Source organism: Pipistrellus hanaki (genome assembly GCF_964339955.1).
Source record: "Pipistrellus hanaki genome assembly, chromosome: 18".
Classification (NCBI taxonomy): domain Eukaryota; kingdom Metazoa; phylum Chordata; class Mammalia; order Chiroptera; family Vespertilionidae; genus Pipistrellus; species Pipistrellus hanaki.
The window spans coordinates 2,763,382-2,778,598 of NC_140520.1; the positions used below are offsets into that span (position 1 = coordinate 2,763,382).

At 51.5% G+C, this 15,217-nt stretch overlaps 1 protein-coding gene across 4 annotated transcripts in view; it reads right to left on the bottom strand.

The window, feature by feature from the left end:
- Positions 1-15,217, bottom strand: part of MAGI3 (membrane associated guanylate kinase, WW and PDZ domain containing 3) — a 122,045-nt gene that overhangs the window by 18,219 nt on the left and 88,609 nt on the right. For all 4 annotated transcript variants that reach the window (XM_084866148.1, XM_084866149.1, XM_084866151.1 and 1 more), the window contains exons 4-11: positions 13,666-13,875; positions 12,673-12,847; positions 8,706-8,785; positions 6,156-6,213; positions 5,491-5,585; positions 3,820-4,008; positions 2,316-2,912; positions 343-374 (exon numbers count right to left, since the gene is read on the bottom strand). In XM_084866148.1, the coding sequence (XP_084722274.1) occupies positions 343-374; positions 2,316-2,912; positions 3,820-4,008; positions 5,491-5,585; positions 6,156-6,213; positions 8,706-8,785; positions 12,673-12,847; positions 13,666-13,875 (1,436 nt within the window). The remainder of the gene's footprint in view (positions 1-342; positions 375-2,315; positions 2,913-3,819; positions 4,009-5,490; positions 5,586-6,155; positions 6,214-8,705; positions 8,786-12,672; positions 12,848-13,665; positions 13,876-15,217) is intronic.

Below are 15,217 nucleotides of genomic sequence, written 5' to 3' on the forward strand. Positions count from 1 at the left end.
GCCATGAGCCTGGGTGAGGCAGCACGTCTTCCCTCCGGGCTCAGGGCGGGGATGTGAGCGTCCACGGCCCTCCAGGAGCTCCTCTCCGCCAGAGAGGGGCCCCGAGCAGCCTCTTCGGTGCCCACACCGTCCTGCTGGGGCAGGCACTCTGCCGGCCTCTCGGGTCCCTCCTCACACACACTCAGCCCGAGAGCATGCTCTCCTCCACGGCCTCCTGACCCCGGAGTGTCTGACAGCCGGGCGAGGGCCCCACTTCTCTGTAGCAGGCACCCGCGGGGGGGTGTCCTGGCAGAGGGGGGCAGCGTGCTGGGAAGGAGCGATTGAGGGCCGCTGTGTACTCACCGTTTTGGCAGTTTTCGTTGGTGAAGGAGGACCTAAAAAACAAAACAAAACACAAGCTGCGTTTTAAAAACGGGAAAACATGTGTGATGATCTGTTTGCGACGGCGCGGGCTGGTGGTTCTGTCCGGCACCTCCTAGTGCCCGGCACTGCCATGCATGACCTCATTCCAGCTTTATGACCACCCTAAGGCATCAATGCTATCACTGCTTTACAGATGAGACAGCCAGAGTCCAGATGGAGTAACACAACTTCCCTACAGCGCACAGACAGCAGGGGTGGAGGAGGGGTGCGAAGGGGGGTGCAGGGGGGGGGCAGGTAGGAACTGAGGGCCGGGCCCGACCGCGCCACACGCCAGTCGGCTCCGCCCTCGGAGGCCGGGGACCCTCCGGCCCCAGAGAGGTCCCCCCGCACTCTCAGCACCTCCTGCCTCACCCCCGGAGCAGAAACAAATCAGTTCAAGAAGTGAGAATGGGGGTGGGGGGGGGGGCGCCCAATGCAGTTACATTCTCCGGTGCCTCAAAAGTGAAAACTGTAAGCAAAGCGAGGGGGAGTGGAGGCCTCGCTTTATTCTTCCCAGTCCCGGCCTGGCTCAGTGCGGGGTCACGGAGGCCGTCGGCAGGCACACTGAGCCCGGGGTTAGGGGTCACGGAGGCCGTGAGCAGGCACGCTGTGCCCGGGGTTAGGGGTCACGGAGGCCGTCGGCAGGCACACTGTGCCCGGGGTTAGGGGTCACGGAGGCCGCCAGCAGGCACACTGAGCCCGGGGTTAGGGGTCACGGAGGCTGTCGGCAGGCACACTGTGCCCGGGGTTAGGGGTCACGGAGGCCGCCAGCAGGCACACTGAGCCCGGGGTTAGGGGTCACGGAGGCCGCCAGCAGGCACGCTGAGCCCGGGGTTAGGGGTCACGGAGGCCGTCGGCAGGCACGCTGAGCCCGGGGTTAGGGGTCACGGAGGCCGTCGGCAGGCACACTGTGCCCGGGGTTAGGGGTCACGGAGGCTGTCAGCAGGCACACTGAGCCCGGGGTTAGGGGTCACGGAGGCCGTCGGCAGGCACACTGTGCCCGGGGTTAGGGGTCACGGAGGCTGTCAGCAGGCACGCTGAGCCCGGGGTTAGGGGTCACGGAGGCCGTCGGCAGGCACACTGTGCCCGGGGTTAGGGGTCACGGAGGCTGTCAGCAGGCACACTGAGCCCGGGGTTAGGGGTCACGGAGGCCGCCAGCAGGCACACTGAGCCCGGGGTTAGGGGTCACGGAGGCCGTCGGCAGGCACACTGAGCCCGGGGTTAGGGGTCACGGAGGCCGTCGGCAGGCACGCTGAGCCCGGGGTTAGGGGTCACGGAGGCTGTCGGCAGGCACGCTGTGCCCGGGCCCTGGGATGGGGTGTCACCGCCCGGAGCGCTCAGTGCCGGCTGATGGCCTTGGAAGATAAAACGTGATTTCTCTCCCGTGAGCACTGCGGGTGGGTTTGATGAACCGTCAGGGACAGAAAAAAAGCTGAAGGCGGAAGCTCTGAGTGCGAACTATCGCGATGCCCCTGCAGAGCAGGTGAGCGCTCCGAGCGACACCCCGCTCGGTCCCGGCCGGCCGGCCCCGGCCAGCATCCTGCACGGGACAGAGACCCAGGCCGAGCACCGGGGATGGACAGTCGGCTCCTCCCGCCGTCCTCCACAGAGAACATGGAGGGAGGAGGACCTGTTTCCCGAGGAGCAGCACAAGGCGACTGCCCAGCGTGGCTCTGTGCTGTCCTTACAGCCACGCATCCGATGTCTAAACGCATAGAGAGGGGAGGGAGTCCATCATGGACAGGAGGGAAACCATTAGGAACTCAAGAATCTGCTGCAAAGGATGCTGCTCACGGAAGCAGTCAGAGAGAACCTTCCGGAACATGCCCCCGGGGGGCTGGCGGAGTCTGTGGAAAGGACGGCGGCAGATAAGCACGCGCGGGCGGTGACCGTGGCCGGCCGGCCGCACTCACCTCCCCGCAGGATGAGCAGCGGCACGTCGGCGCCCACGGGGAACTGCTTCAGCACCTCCACCACCTGCAGGTGCGAGAGGCCCTGCACGTTCTGGCGGTAGATCTCCTTGATGACGTCGCCCTTCTGGAGGCCCGGGCACCACTGGCCGTCCAGGATCATCTTCACCTTCTGGCCAGCGGGGCTGTCCGCGATGGCGAACCCGAAGCCCTTGGGGCCCTTGACCAGTGGGACGGTCACGAGCTCGGCCTGGGAGCCGCCCGAGGAGGCCAGGGACGCCCGCTGCTCGCCCGCGTCCGAGGGCCCGTTGAGACGGTCGCTGGCCGGGACCGGCCCCGGCTTCCCGTTCTGGTCCGGAGCCGCGGCCCCCGGCTTCCCGTCCTGGGCGTTCTCGCCCTTGGCCAGCGACTGCCCGTTGAGGGCGGGAGTGGCGGCCACCATGTCCGCCGCGGGGTCTTCGGGGTCGTCCGGGAGCGGGTACCCGCGGCACAGCGTGAGGCTCACGTACTGGTTGACGGGCACCAGCTGGAACATCTGGACCACGTCGGCGTGGGTGTGGCCCAGGACGCAGCTGCCGTTGATGTCCACGATGACATCGCCTGGCGGGAGAGAATGATTTGAGAGATCCCGTATCCTGATTGGAAATAAGCCACCATCCACCATGAAAGGTAGCGTGATGGCGGCGGGAGCTGTCCACGTGCGGCCTGCATGGCGTGTGAACTAACAGAGGAGTAGAAAAGTCTAGTCAACAGTATGAGAGGCAACCTCAGTGGGTTACTAAGCCCTTCTGGAAAAATGTGTTTGAGTCTCCCGCACGGTCTGTTACTAGTCCTGAATGTCCCCTTTGCCACAGACACGGTCAGCCTTAGAGAACTTTCTAGAAGTTAGGAAAGCTATTTCATACAAACTCATGCAGCTCTGTAGCAATGGCAATATCTGTGTCTATCATCCTTCACGTGGCGGCTCAGCTTTATTCCCGACCAGTGAGGCCAAGGAAGCGAGCAGACAAGGCAGCCTGGGAGAGAACTCAGGACATAACCATTTGTAGGCGTCACCATCAACATCACAACGGATCCTTTTTCAGAACAGGTCTAGGTCAGTGTTAGGTAGCTCCAAAATGCCCCACACAGTGGAAGAAAACCAAAGCTTCACATACCGTGTTTCCCCGAAAATAAGACATCCTCTGAAAATAAGACCTAGCGCATGGAAAGATAAGACATCCCCTGAAAGTAAGACCTAGCACAACTTTGGGAGAAAAAATTAACATAAGACACTCTTATTTTCGGGGAAACAGGGTAGTTCTCTGAGATGGCTCATACATCGTTAGCTTAGTCCAGCCAAACGGTGATTAACCAGGGCTTCCTCATCCATTTGGCTACAGGAATTTAGAAGTGCTCGGTCTGGGGTGCTGCCCGGAGGCGGATGGCGATGGTGGAAACATCCAGAACTGATGGCGATGGTGGTAACATCCAGAATACAAACACGCGTGTTTATTAACGTGCCCACCTGGAGCGATCTTCCCGTCCTGCGCGGCGGGGCCGTCCTTCAGCACGTTCTTCACCTGCAGGAACTCGTCCGGCCGGTCGCCGCCGATGATGGTGAAGCCGAAGCCCATGGCGCTCTTCCTCAGCGACGCCCGCACCAGGACGCCTTTCAGCTGGGCCGGGTCCCGCGTGAAGTGGGATTTCTCCGTGTCTGCGCCAAAAGGAGATATGGGTTTGACTTTGAGGATAAGAAAAAAATCACTACCATGACCATGAAGGCACTATTCAAGGTTGTCTGTATAATTTAAATATAACGAACCACGGAGAAGAAAAAATTGGAGGGACTTTTCATGTCGCAGAACAGTTAGCATGTAAATTCATAAACTGAATCACTGGAAAGTAAAACTTAGCGTGTGTCCTTACTCTTTTCTAAGGGTCTTCCATGTTATTGGAAAGGTAAAAGCACCTACTTTTCCTCCTCCTTGTTTGAGCTTACTTCCTCTCACCCCAGAGTCCCTTATCTGGAGCCAAAATGGGAGGGACAGCCTAGTTCTAAGCTCCTGAAGACAGGGACCGCACTCTGCATCCACTCCCTTGGTAAGCTCCGCTGTGAACCCTTGAGGGCAAGACCTGTCTTGGCCCTAATCGCTCCCCTCCTCTGCCCGCCCCCAATCGCTTTTGAATACCTTACGCCTAGCAAAGCACTGGGCATATGGTAGGTGCTCTACCATATGGTTAAACTAAAGATATTTGGCTAAATCAAACGCAAAACTTCAGGGAGGGGGACTGTTTCTGAGGAGCAGCTATGAGAAAGAATGTTTCTCTCATGGACAATGGAGGTGGGGAGAATCACACTCCATCACACAGTATGACCACAAAGACCATTGATAGGGCTACTGAGGACAGAGGGAGAGAGGGAGGAGATTGGGAGAGGCGAATAGAAGGAGAGAAATCTCTGGGCAGCGTTTTCAAAAATACCCATGGGCGAGGCTCCTCAAATTCTCAGGACCTATGGTTTAAAAACGTTCCCCCAATGATCCTAATATTATCAACACCATCCCATTTGAAAGGCAGATAATAGGGTGAATTTCTTTAGTATTTGTTTCTATCTGTTAATGAAGAATCCTGAATGGGTACTGATACCAGACCTAAACAATTAGCTTAGGACTGTGGTTGGCAAACTGCAGCTCGCGAGCCACATGCGGCTCTTTGGCCCCTTGAGGGTGGCTCTTCCACAAAATACCACGGCCTGGGCGAGTCTATTTTGAAGAAGTGGCGTTAGAAGAAGTTTAAGTTAAATAATTTGGCTCTCAAAAGAAATTTCCATCGTTGTACTGCTGACATTCGGCTCTGTTGACTAATGAGTTTGCAGACCACTGGCTTAGGAGACACAATGAGTGAGAGATTTGACACTGCCCTGGCCTTAAACTTTATGAGACAATTCGATCTTCAGATCAGAGCCTCAAACCCGCAGCAAAGGGCTTATTCAGTCCCTTCTCCCAACCACCCAGCACTTCCTACGGAAGCAGCATGAGAACACTCTCTGGAGCCTCAAAACCTCTGCCGCTTCCTTAAGATCAGTCCTGTTTAAGAATTGGACGTTCCCTGCTGAATCCGAGAGCCCCACCAGTGGCAGCTCAGGGGCCGTCCGGCCGCTCGGTGTGTGACTTTCCCGGCCGGGAACGGCCTCTACCTGGCTTGGAGGGCACCGGCTCCGCCTGCCCGGACTGCTTCTTCCTCTTGGCTTCCTCCACGGGGTTCTCAAACTGCGTTTTCTGGTTCAGGTGGCTGTGATGGAGGGGAAAACACGTGTTCAGGTGAAGATGGAGAGTCACGCTATTGTAAACAGACTGCCAGACCGTCTGCCACCACGGCGTCAGGTCCATGGGTCCCTGTAGGCCGGGGACACACGGAGCGGACAGGCCACGGCGGGAGGGTGTCTGTAAGGAAGGGAAGTGGAGAAGGGGCCCGGCAGTCCAGGCTGCGGAGGCCGCCACTCGGCCTCTTCATCAGCGCACCCGAACGGCCAACGGCATTTCATACCGCACCAGTGCAAGCAGAGCTGTTTGGTAATGGGTCACCCAATTTTTTAATAGCAGGAGGGTTTTAAGTTTCTCTCTCTCTCTCTCTCTCTCTCTCTCTCTCTCTCTCTCTCAGTGGAGGAGTCTGGAGCGGTGCCGCTAACTACTCATCACCGGCAGCTTCCCTCCGGATTCAGCATCGGCGAGTGCGGCTCAGGCCCTCCTCTCGCACCCCCTCCCGGTAAAGAGCATGGAGTCTGCACTGCGGACGCCCCAACGCCGCCTTGTAACGGAGGAGGCACGTTTGGGAGAACAGGAACCGAGGGAACAGACTTACTCAACGTAGTACGTCCCGTACTGAGGGTCCTCTATCTTTTCCCAGCCGTAAGGAAGTTCTGTAAGAAAAAAAGGAAAGAAAAAAGAACTGAGTGAACTGCCAGGTTCAAAACCGATGGGGAAGGATCTGCCGAGGGAGTTTACATTTCTGGGAGACGGAACGCTGAGGGCTTGCTTTCCAAGAGCAAACAGTTCGAGTCTGAGTGGTTCCAGGACCCTCGGCGACGCCTGAAACCACGGAGAGTACCCACCCTCTGCTTACTATCTGGCGTAGAAAAGTGAAAAGGCGACATAAAACTCATCAGCTCTGCTGTGTTCTTACTGTTAGCCTAGGCTTAGAATTCGTATGACCTTCATTCGGTACTATCTTTTGCAAAAAATTTTTCAAGTCACATTTCCATTTTGTCTGGATTAAAAACCATGTAACACGGTCTCCAAATCCACCAAACGGACACAGTCAACTGCAAAAGTCCACGGTGCCCTCGACGAGACAAGAAGGCACTCGGGGTGGGGTATGTGAAAATCACATATGATCACATGTAGGATTGCCAATCTGTATCTAAAGTAGTAGAGAGAGACTTAATTTCCTTTCCCCCCCCCCCTCAAAGAAACATTATGCAAAATAAGTTCTAACACCTTTTTCCTGTACACCAAGAGGCAGTTTAACACCAACATTCTGGTGTTAAAAAATTGGGTGATCCCTGGCTGCGGGCATCAGGGATGTACTGGAGAAGTAGCTGAAGAAAGCTAAGTCTAAGGATAATGCGAGTGTGTGGCGATCAGAGGAATGAGAGAAAAGAAAAAGCATGGACAGAAAGAGGGTAGATGGACAGACAGCCATGTGAAAAAGCAAATACAGCAAGAGGTTCGTTGTAGCATCTCAGTGGTGGACACGTATGTATTCACTGTAAAGTCCTATCAATTTATCTGTATGCTGGGAAGTTTTCATACTAATTTGTATACTGGCAAAATACACGGAGTGGCCAGATTATTATGATCTCTGAACGCATAATAATCTGGCCACTGTGTGTGTGTGTGTGTGTGTGTGTACTAGAGGCCTGGTGCATGAATTTGTGCATGGGTAGGATCCAGCCAGACTGGCCAGGGGGAGGGGACATGGGACATGGGCGGTTGGCTGGCCTGCCTGCTGGTTGAACTGCTGGTCGAGGGGACAATTTGCACATTAGCCTTTTATTCTATAGGATAGACACTGAGTGTATATATACTCAGTGCATAGAAAAGGAAAGAGCCACAGGGATCGGAAACTGTACAAAGGGAACAGAGCAAGAGAAGAAGAAGCAAATACAGCCGCAAGGATTTGAGCGCAGGTGACCATGCGGATGGTGTCGATGACCGAAGGAGGGACGGGTGACTTCGGGAGAAGATTGTTTAGTTTTAATACAGTTATTTGAAGTGCTTAGTAGGACAATACAAAAGAAAGTCAATAGGAAATACAGAAATAGCGTTTAGAACCGAGGACAATACGGGAGACGTAGATAAGCTACAGTTAAAGCTACGGAAGTAAATACGCTCTGCAGGGAAAACAGGAAGCGGCAGAGAACTGAGCTGAACAATCAGTGGGCAGGAAGCAGGGGGAGGCCAGCAGGGGAGACGTGGCCGAGGAGACCAAGGCCACATTCACAGTCTGCACAAGGTCGGGTCTATAGGCTCGTGCCTGCCAGTGTACCTCTGGAGTGCTGATTTCACCATAAAAACTTACTGCTGAGAACCTCCTACACAAAGGGGGGTATCATAAATATGATTTAAAAATAATTTCTTAACGTAGTATCAGGTGCCGGCGAGGTTGTGGAGAAAAAGCAACCCCTGTTCACTGCTGGTGGGCATGTCAACCGGGAAAACCACCGAGGAAAACAGGATGGGGCTGCCTCAACCAATGAAGCACACAGTTACCATGTGGCCCAGCAGCCCCTACTTGAAAACTCTGAAAAGATTGATTCGAAAAGATAGAGGTGCCCCTATGTTCACTGCCGCATTCCTCACCGTGGCCAAGACCTGGAAACCACCAAAGTGCCCTCCGATAGGGGGTTAAAGAAGGTGCACATATACACAACGAAATGGAGCTTTGTATTTATAAATATCTTAGAATCAGATCTAAGATATTTATAAATATCAATTTCTTCAAAACAGATCTTATTCTTCCACAGTCTATAGTAGGAAGGCATAGCAAATGATTTTGGTTGGGGTAAATTCTATACTTACTTGTAAGACTATGCCACTAAATACAGTCGATAATATACAAGGCAGAATCATTATCCAATAACAATAATAATTACCCAATGATTCTCAGAGGAATCATTTTACTACTGAGCAGTAAACACTGTGTGTGGGGTGGGGCTTACATAAGACTTTCCTTGGGCTCCTAACGCTGCTCTAAATGGCCAGGGACTGGCCACAGGCACTATCCACCCTAGTGATACTCAATTAAATATATGTTTGAAGGCTCAACAGGCATGAGGAGGCCACCCTGGGGCTGAGCATGCACCTAACTTACTAAAATATTTATTTAGAATTTTTAGAAGTTGGAATCTACCTCCGTCTTCACAGTCCTCGGGCGCCTTGGCCTTCTTACAGAGGCGAGGGTCCAGCCAGGTGGTCGTTTTGGTATTGTGGCTGTGGAAGAAAGACCTCGGTTAGACACAGCAAAATACACAGATGGAGAAAAACGTATCAGAAGCCAAGATTAAAAGGAACTAAAAGGTGGATGTTGTTAGAACAGTCATCTCCTGCAGGCTCTGTTTGCCTGCCGCTGACTCAGTAATCCGACTGCTCTCCGTCTGCGGCTTCAAAGCTGCCCCGAAGGGGAGGTAATGCCAGAGGCACTGATGTGAGGAGGGAGATGCCTAGGAGGGGATAAGCAGCAAGGACAGAAGAACAAGCGCCGTCTAAGCCGCGGCCCCTGCTGGGCAGCGTCTGGCAGGAAAGGCCGCGTGAGAACCTGGTGCGCTGGCTGCCAGTCCCTTCCTCCTGCCCTTCAAGGCCCACGGCATTTCTCGAGTCTGTGATGTGCGGGCCTGCCGGGGGCTGTGCATGTGAAGATCCGTGATCAGCCGGAGCCTGGGGACTCACAGGGCTAGTTAATGTAACACAACGGAGAGCGAAACAAAAGGGAAAGCTCCATAGTGTTTGTTTCTGCAACGCGGCAAGTAACAAGGATGGGGACAGTGAGGCCGGTGTGGCTCAGCGGCTGAGCACTGACCTGTGAACCAGGAGGTCATGGTTCGATTCCCGGTGAGAGCACGTGCAGGGTTTGCAGGCTCGATCCCCAGTAGGGAGTGTGCAGGGGGCAGCTGATGGATGATTCTCTCTCCTCATTGATGTTTCTCTCTCTCTCCCTCTCTCTCTCTCTCCTCTCACTTCCTCTCTGAAATAGAAAAAAAAAAATTAAATGAAGGGTATAATTAAACTCATCTCTACAAAACTAAGTTTTTATCATTATGGACCATATATTTAATAGAAAAAAAAGGTGGAACAAAAAGATCCTTCAGAGAGCAGTGTCAGCCCGATTTCACTGCTGGTCACCGGGGTTACTCAGGCCGGGCCCCGTGCAGCAGGCACTAAAGCTAAAACAAAAGGACCTCACTGCTGGGCAGACGCTGCTGCAGGTTAGATGTCTGCAATATGAGGACAGGAAAGAAAAAAACCACCAAAGAAAACTGCATAGGAAGGCAACAAAATATAAATGACAGTGATTATCAAATAGTGTGGGAATGGCAATGAGAACAAGTTATCTTCTCTGGGCGTCTACATCCTGAGATCAACTCGCTCATCTGGACACTGGCCGCTCCTAGGAAATGGAGCCAATGGCTTCCGGAAATTAATCAGGCCTCCCAGGCCTTTTCTAGCCCCTGCGCTGCCCACAGGGCAGGCGAGGCAGCCCCTCCCAGCCAGGGCCAGGCCTCACTCTCCACTGTAGGAGAGACCCTGCTGTACGCCGAGTATGGACAATTTAAGTGGGGAAACTGGGATTCTTTATGGAGAGTCTGTTACTCTTTCAGTCAGAGAGAATTTCCCCCAGAGAAAACTAACCAAAGCCATTTCAGTAAAATGAAAAGGATCAGGGATCCACGGAGGCCTAGCAGCACGCATATTGTTAAAAACAAATAATGGGCATACCTCACACAACCAATAACTTTCAGAAAAGGTTAACTTTGGTTTCAATGACCCAAAATGTGTGCTGCTAGTTTAGCAGGAGTGGGCAACCCCCTGGCATTTTGCCCACTGCTTCTCAGGGAAAGACATGCCCCTTGGGGCTGTATCTGAAACGGAATAGCTAAAGACTGCAGGCCAGGACCGCTTACTGACGGAGGCATGACTGAGCAGCAGCCGCCACCACACAGACCGAGCTGCAGCGAGCAAGAGAGCTTAATCTCGAGCAAATAATACTCGGCTCTAGTGTGGATATTAACTCCTTAGGAGACGACGGTTTGCCAATATTTTCTATTTCTTTGGCTGCTATTTCACTCTGTTGATTGCTTCCACTGAATGCACAGAGGCTTTTAAGACTGATGTGGTCCCTTTTCTCTGTTTTATAGTCTCACCGCTGCCCGTGCTTTTGGTGTCAGACCCGAGAAGTCCTTGCCAAGTTCAATGTCACAAAGCTTTTCTTCTAGAGGTTTTATAGTATCGGATCTTACATTTTAAAAATGTTCACCTACAAAGACATTTGGTGTATAAATTCCCCAGTCCCATAATTTACTCACGGGCCCCTGTGTGCAGGGTGAGGTGCTGTCAGATTTGATGTCTCGTAATCTGCTTCTAAAGATATTCTAGCTCCTTTTTGTGCCTCCACATCTTACTCAGGGGGGTAGTTCCCACGTCAGCATGAAAGTCTGAAGTCTAAATTACCCTCGAAAAACTCCTCAAATTGGCCATGGAGAGGAGTATACCTGATTTTGTCTGTAATCCTGGTCATTAATGTTTATATAAATGTATAACGAAATCAATAACTTACCACACCTGGTAAAAAGAACATCGTGCACACAAAATCTATGTCTTTTAAATGCTAGAATCTCACTTGGTACAGCAAGATGCTTATTATGTCTTAAGAATGTGGAATTGGGGACCGATTGAGGAAACACACTCACATCTCTCAGCCTTGATTCATGTCTGTGAGTATGTTCTTCTGAGTGTAGTATCCAGCCCTCGGTATTTTAATTAGCATATTCTGTAACTTCACTACTTCGATATTCTACCTCTGGGTAAACTCGTTTAAAGATGAGAATTACAGCCGAAACCGGTTTGGCTCAGTGGATAGAGCGTCGGCTTGCGGACTGAAAGGTCCCAGGTTCAATTCCGGTCAAGGGCATGTACCTTGGTTGCGGGCACATCCCCAGTAGGGGGTGTGCAAGAGGTAGCTGATTGATGATTCTCTCTCATTGATGTTTCTAACTCTCTATCCCTCTCTCTTCCTCTCTGTAAAAAATTAATAAAATATATTTTTTTAAAAAGATGAGAATTACAGCTGCATGAGACTATGAAAAAACTTCAAATGAAGCCTCTAATACATTATTTATATAATATTCTCAGGTGCGAGCAATAGAAAACTTTAGGTTGACTGAACACATGCGGTACTCTGTATCTCTGTAAATACAAACATATTAATAGTGCTTTTTCATAAAATAGTTTTTTGTGGGGATTTATATTATACCAGCTCTTCTGAGGACCAGTGATTTTTCCCGCTTCTTATACTATTTGACTCTCTTGCCTGAAAATATCAAACCCAATCTCTAGGACTGAAAATATTTAGCTCAGATAAGAAATACAATATGTCCCCCACATACAATAATTCCTGAAATGCGCATTAAGTGGGACAATATACACAGAAGTTAAACACCACCACCACCACCACCACCACCACCAGGGAAGCAGACCCGGCCTGTGTCGACTAGTTGGTTGAGCATCATCCCATGCACCCAGAGGTCACCTGTCCCATCCTGGTCAGGACACAGGCCCTTGTTGTGGGCTCCATCCCCAGTAGGGAGTGTGCAAGAAGCAGCAGATCAATGTTTCTCTCTCTTTTTCTCCCTCTCTCTCTTCCTCTCTCTCCCTCTCTCTCTCTCACCAATGAAAACATCTTTTTTTTAAAAAGGCAAACCACATTGGGGCAGTGGGGGCTTGCCCAGGGTGGGAATGGTTGCGGGGGGGTGCGGTGGGGTCAACTGAGGGAAAAGGAGACATGTATAAAACTTAAGACAATAATAATGAAAAAAGCAAACCAAACCTTCTTTACTCCTAACATTTTTCATTATTAGTGATAAATCTGTCTTTTATCCTCTTGTTTTTATAAAACCAGCGATCAAACACACTATTCCTTTATCTAAGTCAAATAAAAACAAAATACCGTCCAGGGAAAAGGTCAGATTAAGAATCCACTATAACGTGGAGGGAAAGTATTTTTAAAGAGAGAACAGCGGCATGAGGCCTTGAGAGGGGAGGGTAAGCTCGTTCTCAGACAGCCTCCCGGCAGGCCGGGAAGAGAAGGTGCAGACGCGGCTTACTCGATGAAGTAGATCATGCCCGTGTCCGTGTAGGCCATCTCCCAGTTTTTGGGCAGCGGTTCCAGGTTCTCATCCCTCATCAGGTAATTCCTGAAGTCCATGGAGGTGTTGGTTTGGTGGTAGCTCGGGATGGTCTTCATCCAATCGGATGGCTCAGAGTGCCTCTCTCTGTTTTCTAGTCAAAAGAGAACAGGATGAAGAGCAGGTGAGCTCACTGTCTCCAGACAGCACTCTTCAGTTCTAACAAGATGCCAAGTACCTATCACACATCTCCTTGTCTTCTGTGTCCACATTCTGCTGTGACTTTTGAAAAAACAAACAGAAACATACTTTTCTTTTTTCTCATTTGCGAAGTGACATTAGCCCCATACAGCACCTTGGGGGCTGGTCTGGGAAAGACACAAAAAACAACCCTGGAGTCAAGTCAGTTCCTACTGAACACAGATCAGTCAACGGGACACTATCAACAGCCCAGCAGCCTTTGGACAATCCCTTTACGTGTCAGGAGCTATTTTAAGCGTTTCCCATATATTAACTCATAATCCCCAGTCAGGCCTGAGAGTACGTCTTACTATCCCCATTTTATGGATGAGGAAACCGAGGCACAGTGAGGTTAGTTAATTCAGTCAAGGTTACGCAGCTAATTGAGTAAAGCCAGGATTCCGATCCCAGTGGCCTATGCTCTTAGCTGCAACACCAAGCTGCCTCGTACACAGTCAACGCCTCAGCATCAGAGGCTCTTAGAGGCGGCCTTAGGCCTCATTACACAGCCTTCCTTGTCCTTATAGTGTTTGCACTCCTCCCATCCTTTACCTAACTGTGCTATCCCCGTCTTATCGAAATGGCCACTGGGAGCAGCTTAACCAAAAGTATGAGAAGCCCATCACTCCCTCTGCCTGGGCTTTGCAGGAAGCCTTCTTGCTTTCAGGGGGGGCAGTGTCCCAGGAAAGTCAACCAGAGGGTCACTTGGAAACTGCTTGTCCATGTACCAACCTGCAAGGCCCATGCCGTTAACGGCCTCCTTGTCCTCGTCCTCCTCCTCCTCGGGGAGAGAGCTGTCCATCCGCTCCATCTTGCTGACGGAGGTGGTCCGCTTCCTTTGGGTCTCGGTGTCAAACTCATTATCGAAGAGGACCTGGTCCACAGGGTCGGGCTGGAAAGGGCTGGGTTCCGCCGGAGGCTTGGGGGTCCCGTAGAAGTTTCCTAAGGGAACACAGTGACAGCAGCTGGAGACGCTAACGCTGAACAATAGGGCCCGGCGTAGGTCTCTGCCCTGTTATCTTACACAGAACTGTCTGCACAGCCAACCACCCCGGGCCAGGAGGAGGCCAAGACACTGCCTGGAAGAGGAGTAGGTAGAAAAAGCAAAAATAACTAATGTCCGAAGTGCCCTTCACCATAGAGAGCCAGGAAGCGGACTTTGGGGCTATGGCTTATTTATCCCAACAGGGCTGGTTTGCATGGGTCCTGACGTGGGGCCTACTTGGTGGATTCAGATGCATGAACGCCCTCGTGTAGGGCTCACTGGCATGGGAGCGGGGAGCAGGGGAAAGGAGAAGGAAACGAACTCAGATCACTTTGCTCTGATGTGCACCGTGGTGAACTGTTCTGGTGAGAGGAGAAACTACGTGGGCAAAGGATGAGGCTACGAGCGAACCAGTCTGTGTGGAAACGTGGGCTGTTGATGCAAAAGTAATTTTCGAAAGTTTTCCTGAGATTCTAATTATATCATTTTATCTGACAATTTGTTGAGCAAATAGAGACATTATTAGCATATTTCAATATTGGCTTACTCTCGGGGAAGCAAGAGCTGCTTTAATATGTTAAGTCTTCGGGATCAGTCATTTTTGCAGTAAAAAATAAATGTTCCAGAATAGAATGAGAACAATGGAACCGCTCCTCCATCTGTTATGCCGCTCTCATTAGGCAGCCGAGCATAATGGGAAAATGCTCAATGGATCTACCTACGAGAACAGTTTGTGGCTCCTGCTGGTTCTGACCTTGCATCAATCACTATGCGAATGTTACAGGAAGATAAACCTGATTGTGGAGTAAAATATTCATGACCTTCTTTTATTTTATTTTTTAAATCACTTTTTTTTTTTTTTTTCCTAATCAAATTCCTTGGCTCCTTAGGGAGGCAATTAAGAAGCTCATTCCCGTAGGTAAATTACTGGGGCTATCACGAATCACTTTTCCCGGGTGAAGAAGGCATGGGTTGTTGATCGGCACACCGGGGCAAGGCTACAAACACGGTTCACCTTAGGTGGGGCGTGCCTCGCAGGGGAAAGCACGAAGGTGAATTCTTTGGAAATGTCACTTGAGGCGGGATTGCTATTCAAATGCTCAAGACAAAACGGCGGCGTGGAACGATAAAGCCTTGCAATAACAGGCCGCCTGCCTGACCTCACTCCTCCCTTACTTCCAAATCCGTGTTGGAGATGGAGTCACTCCGTCACGGGGGTGACACAAAGGAAATCTGGCATCAGAACAAATCTGTGGCTGAAGGAGCGGAGGAACTGGCGGGAAAGCCAGCTCACACCCC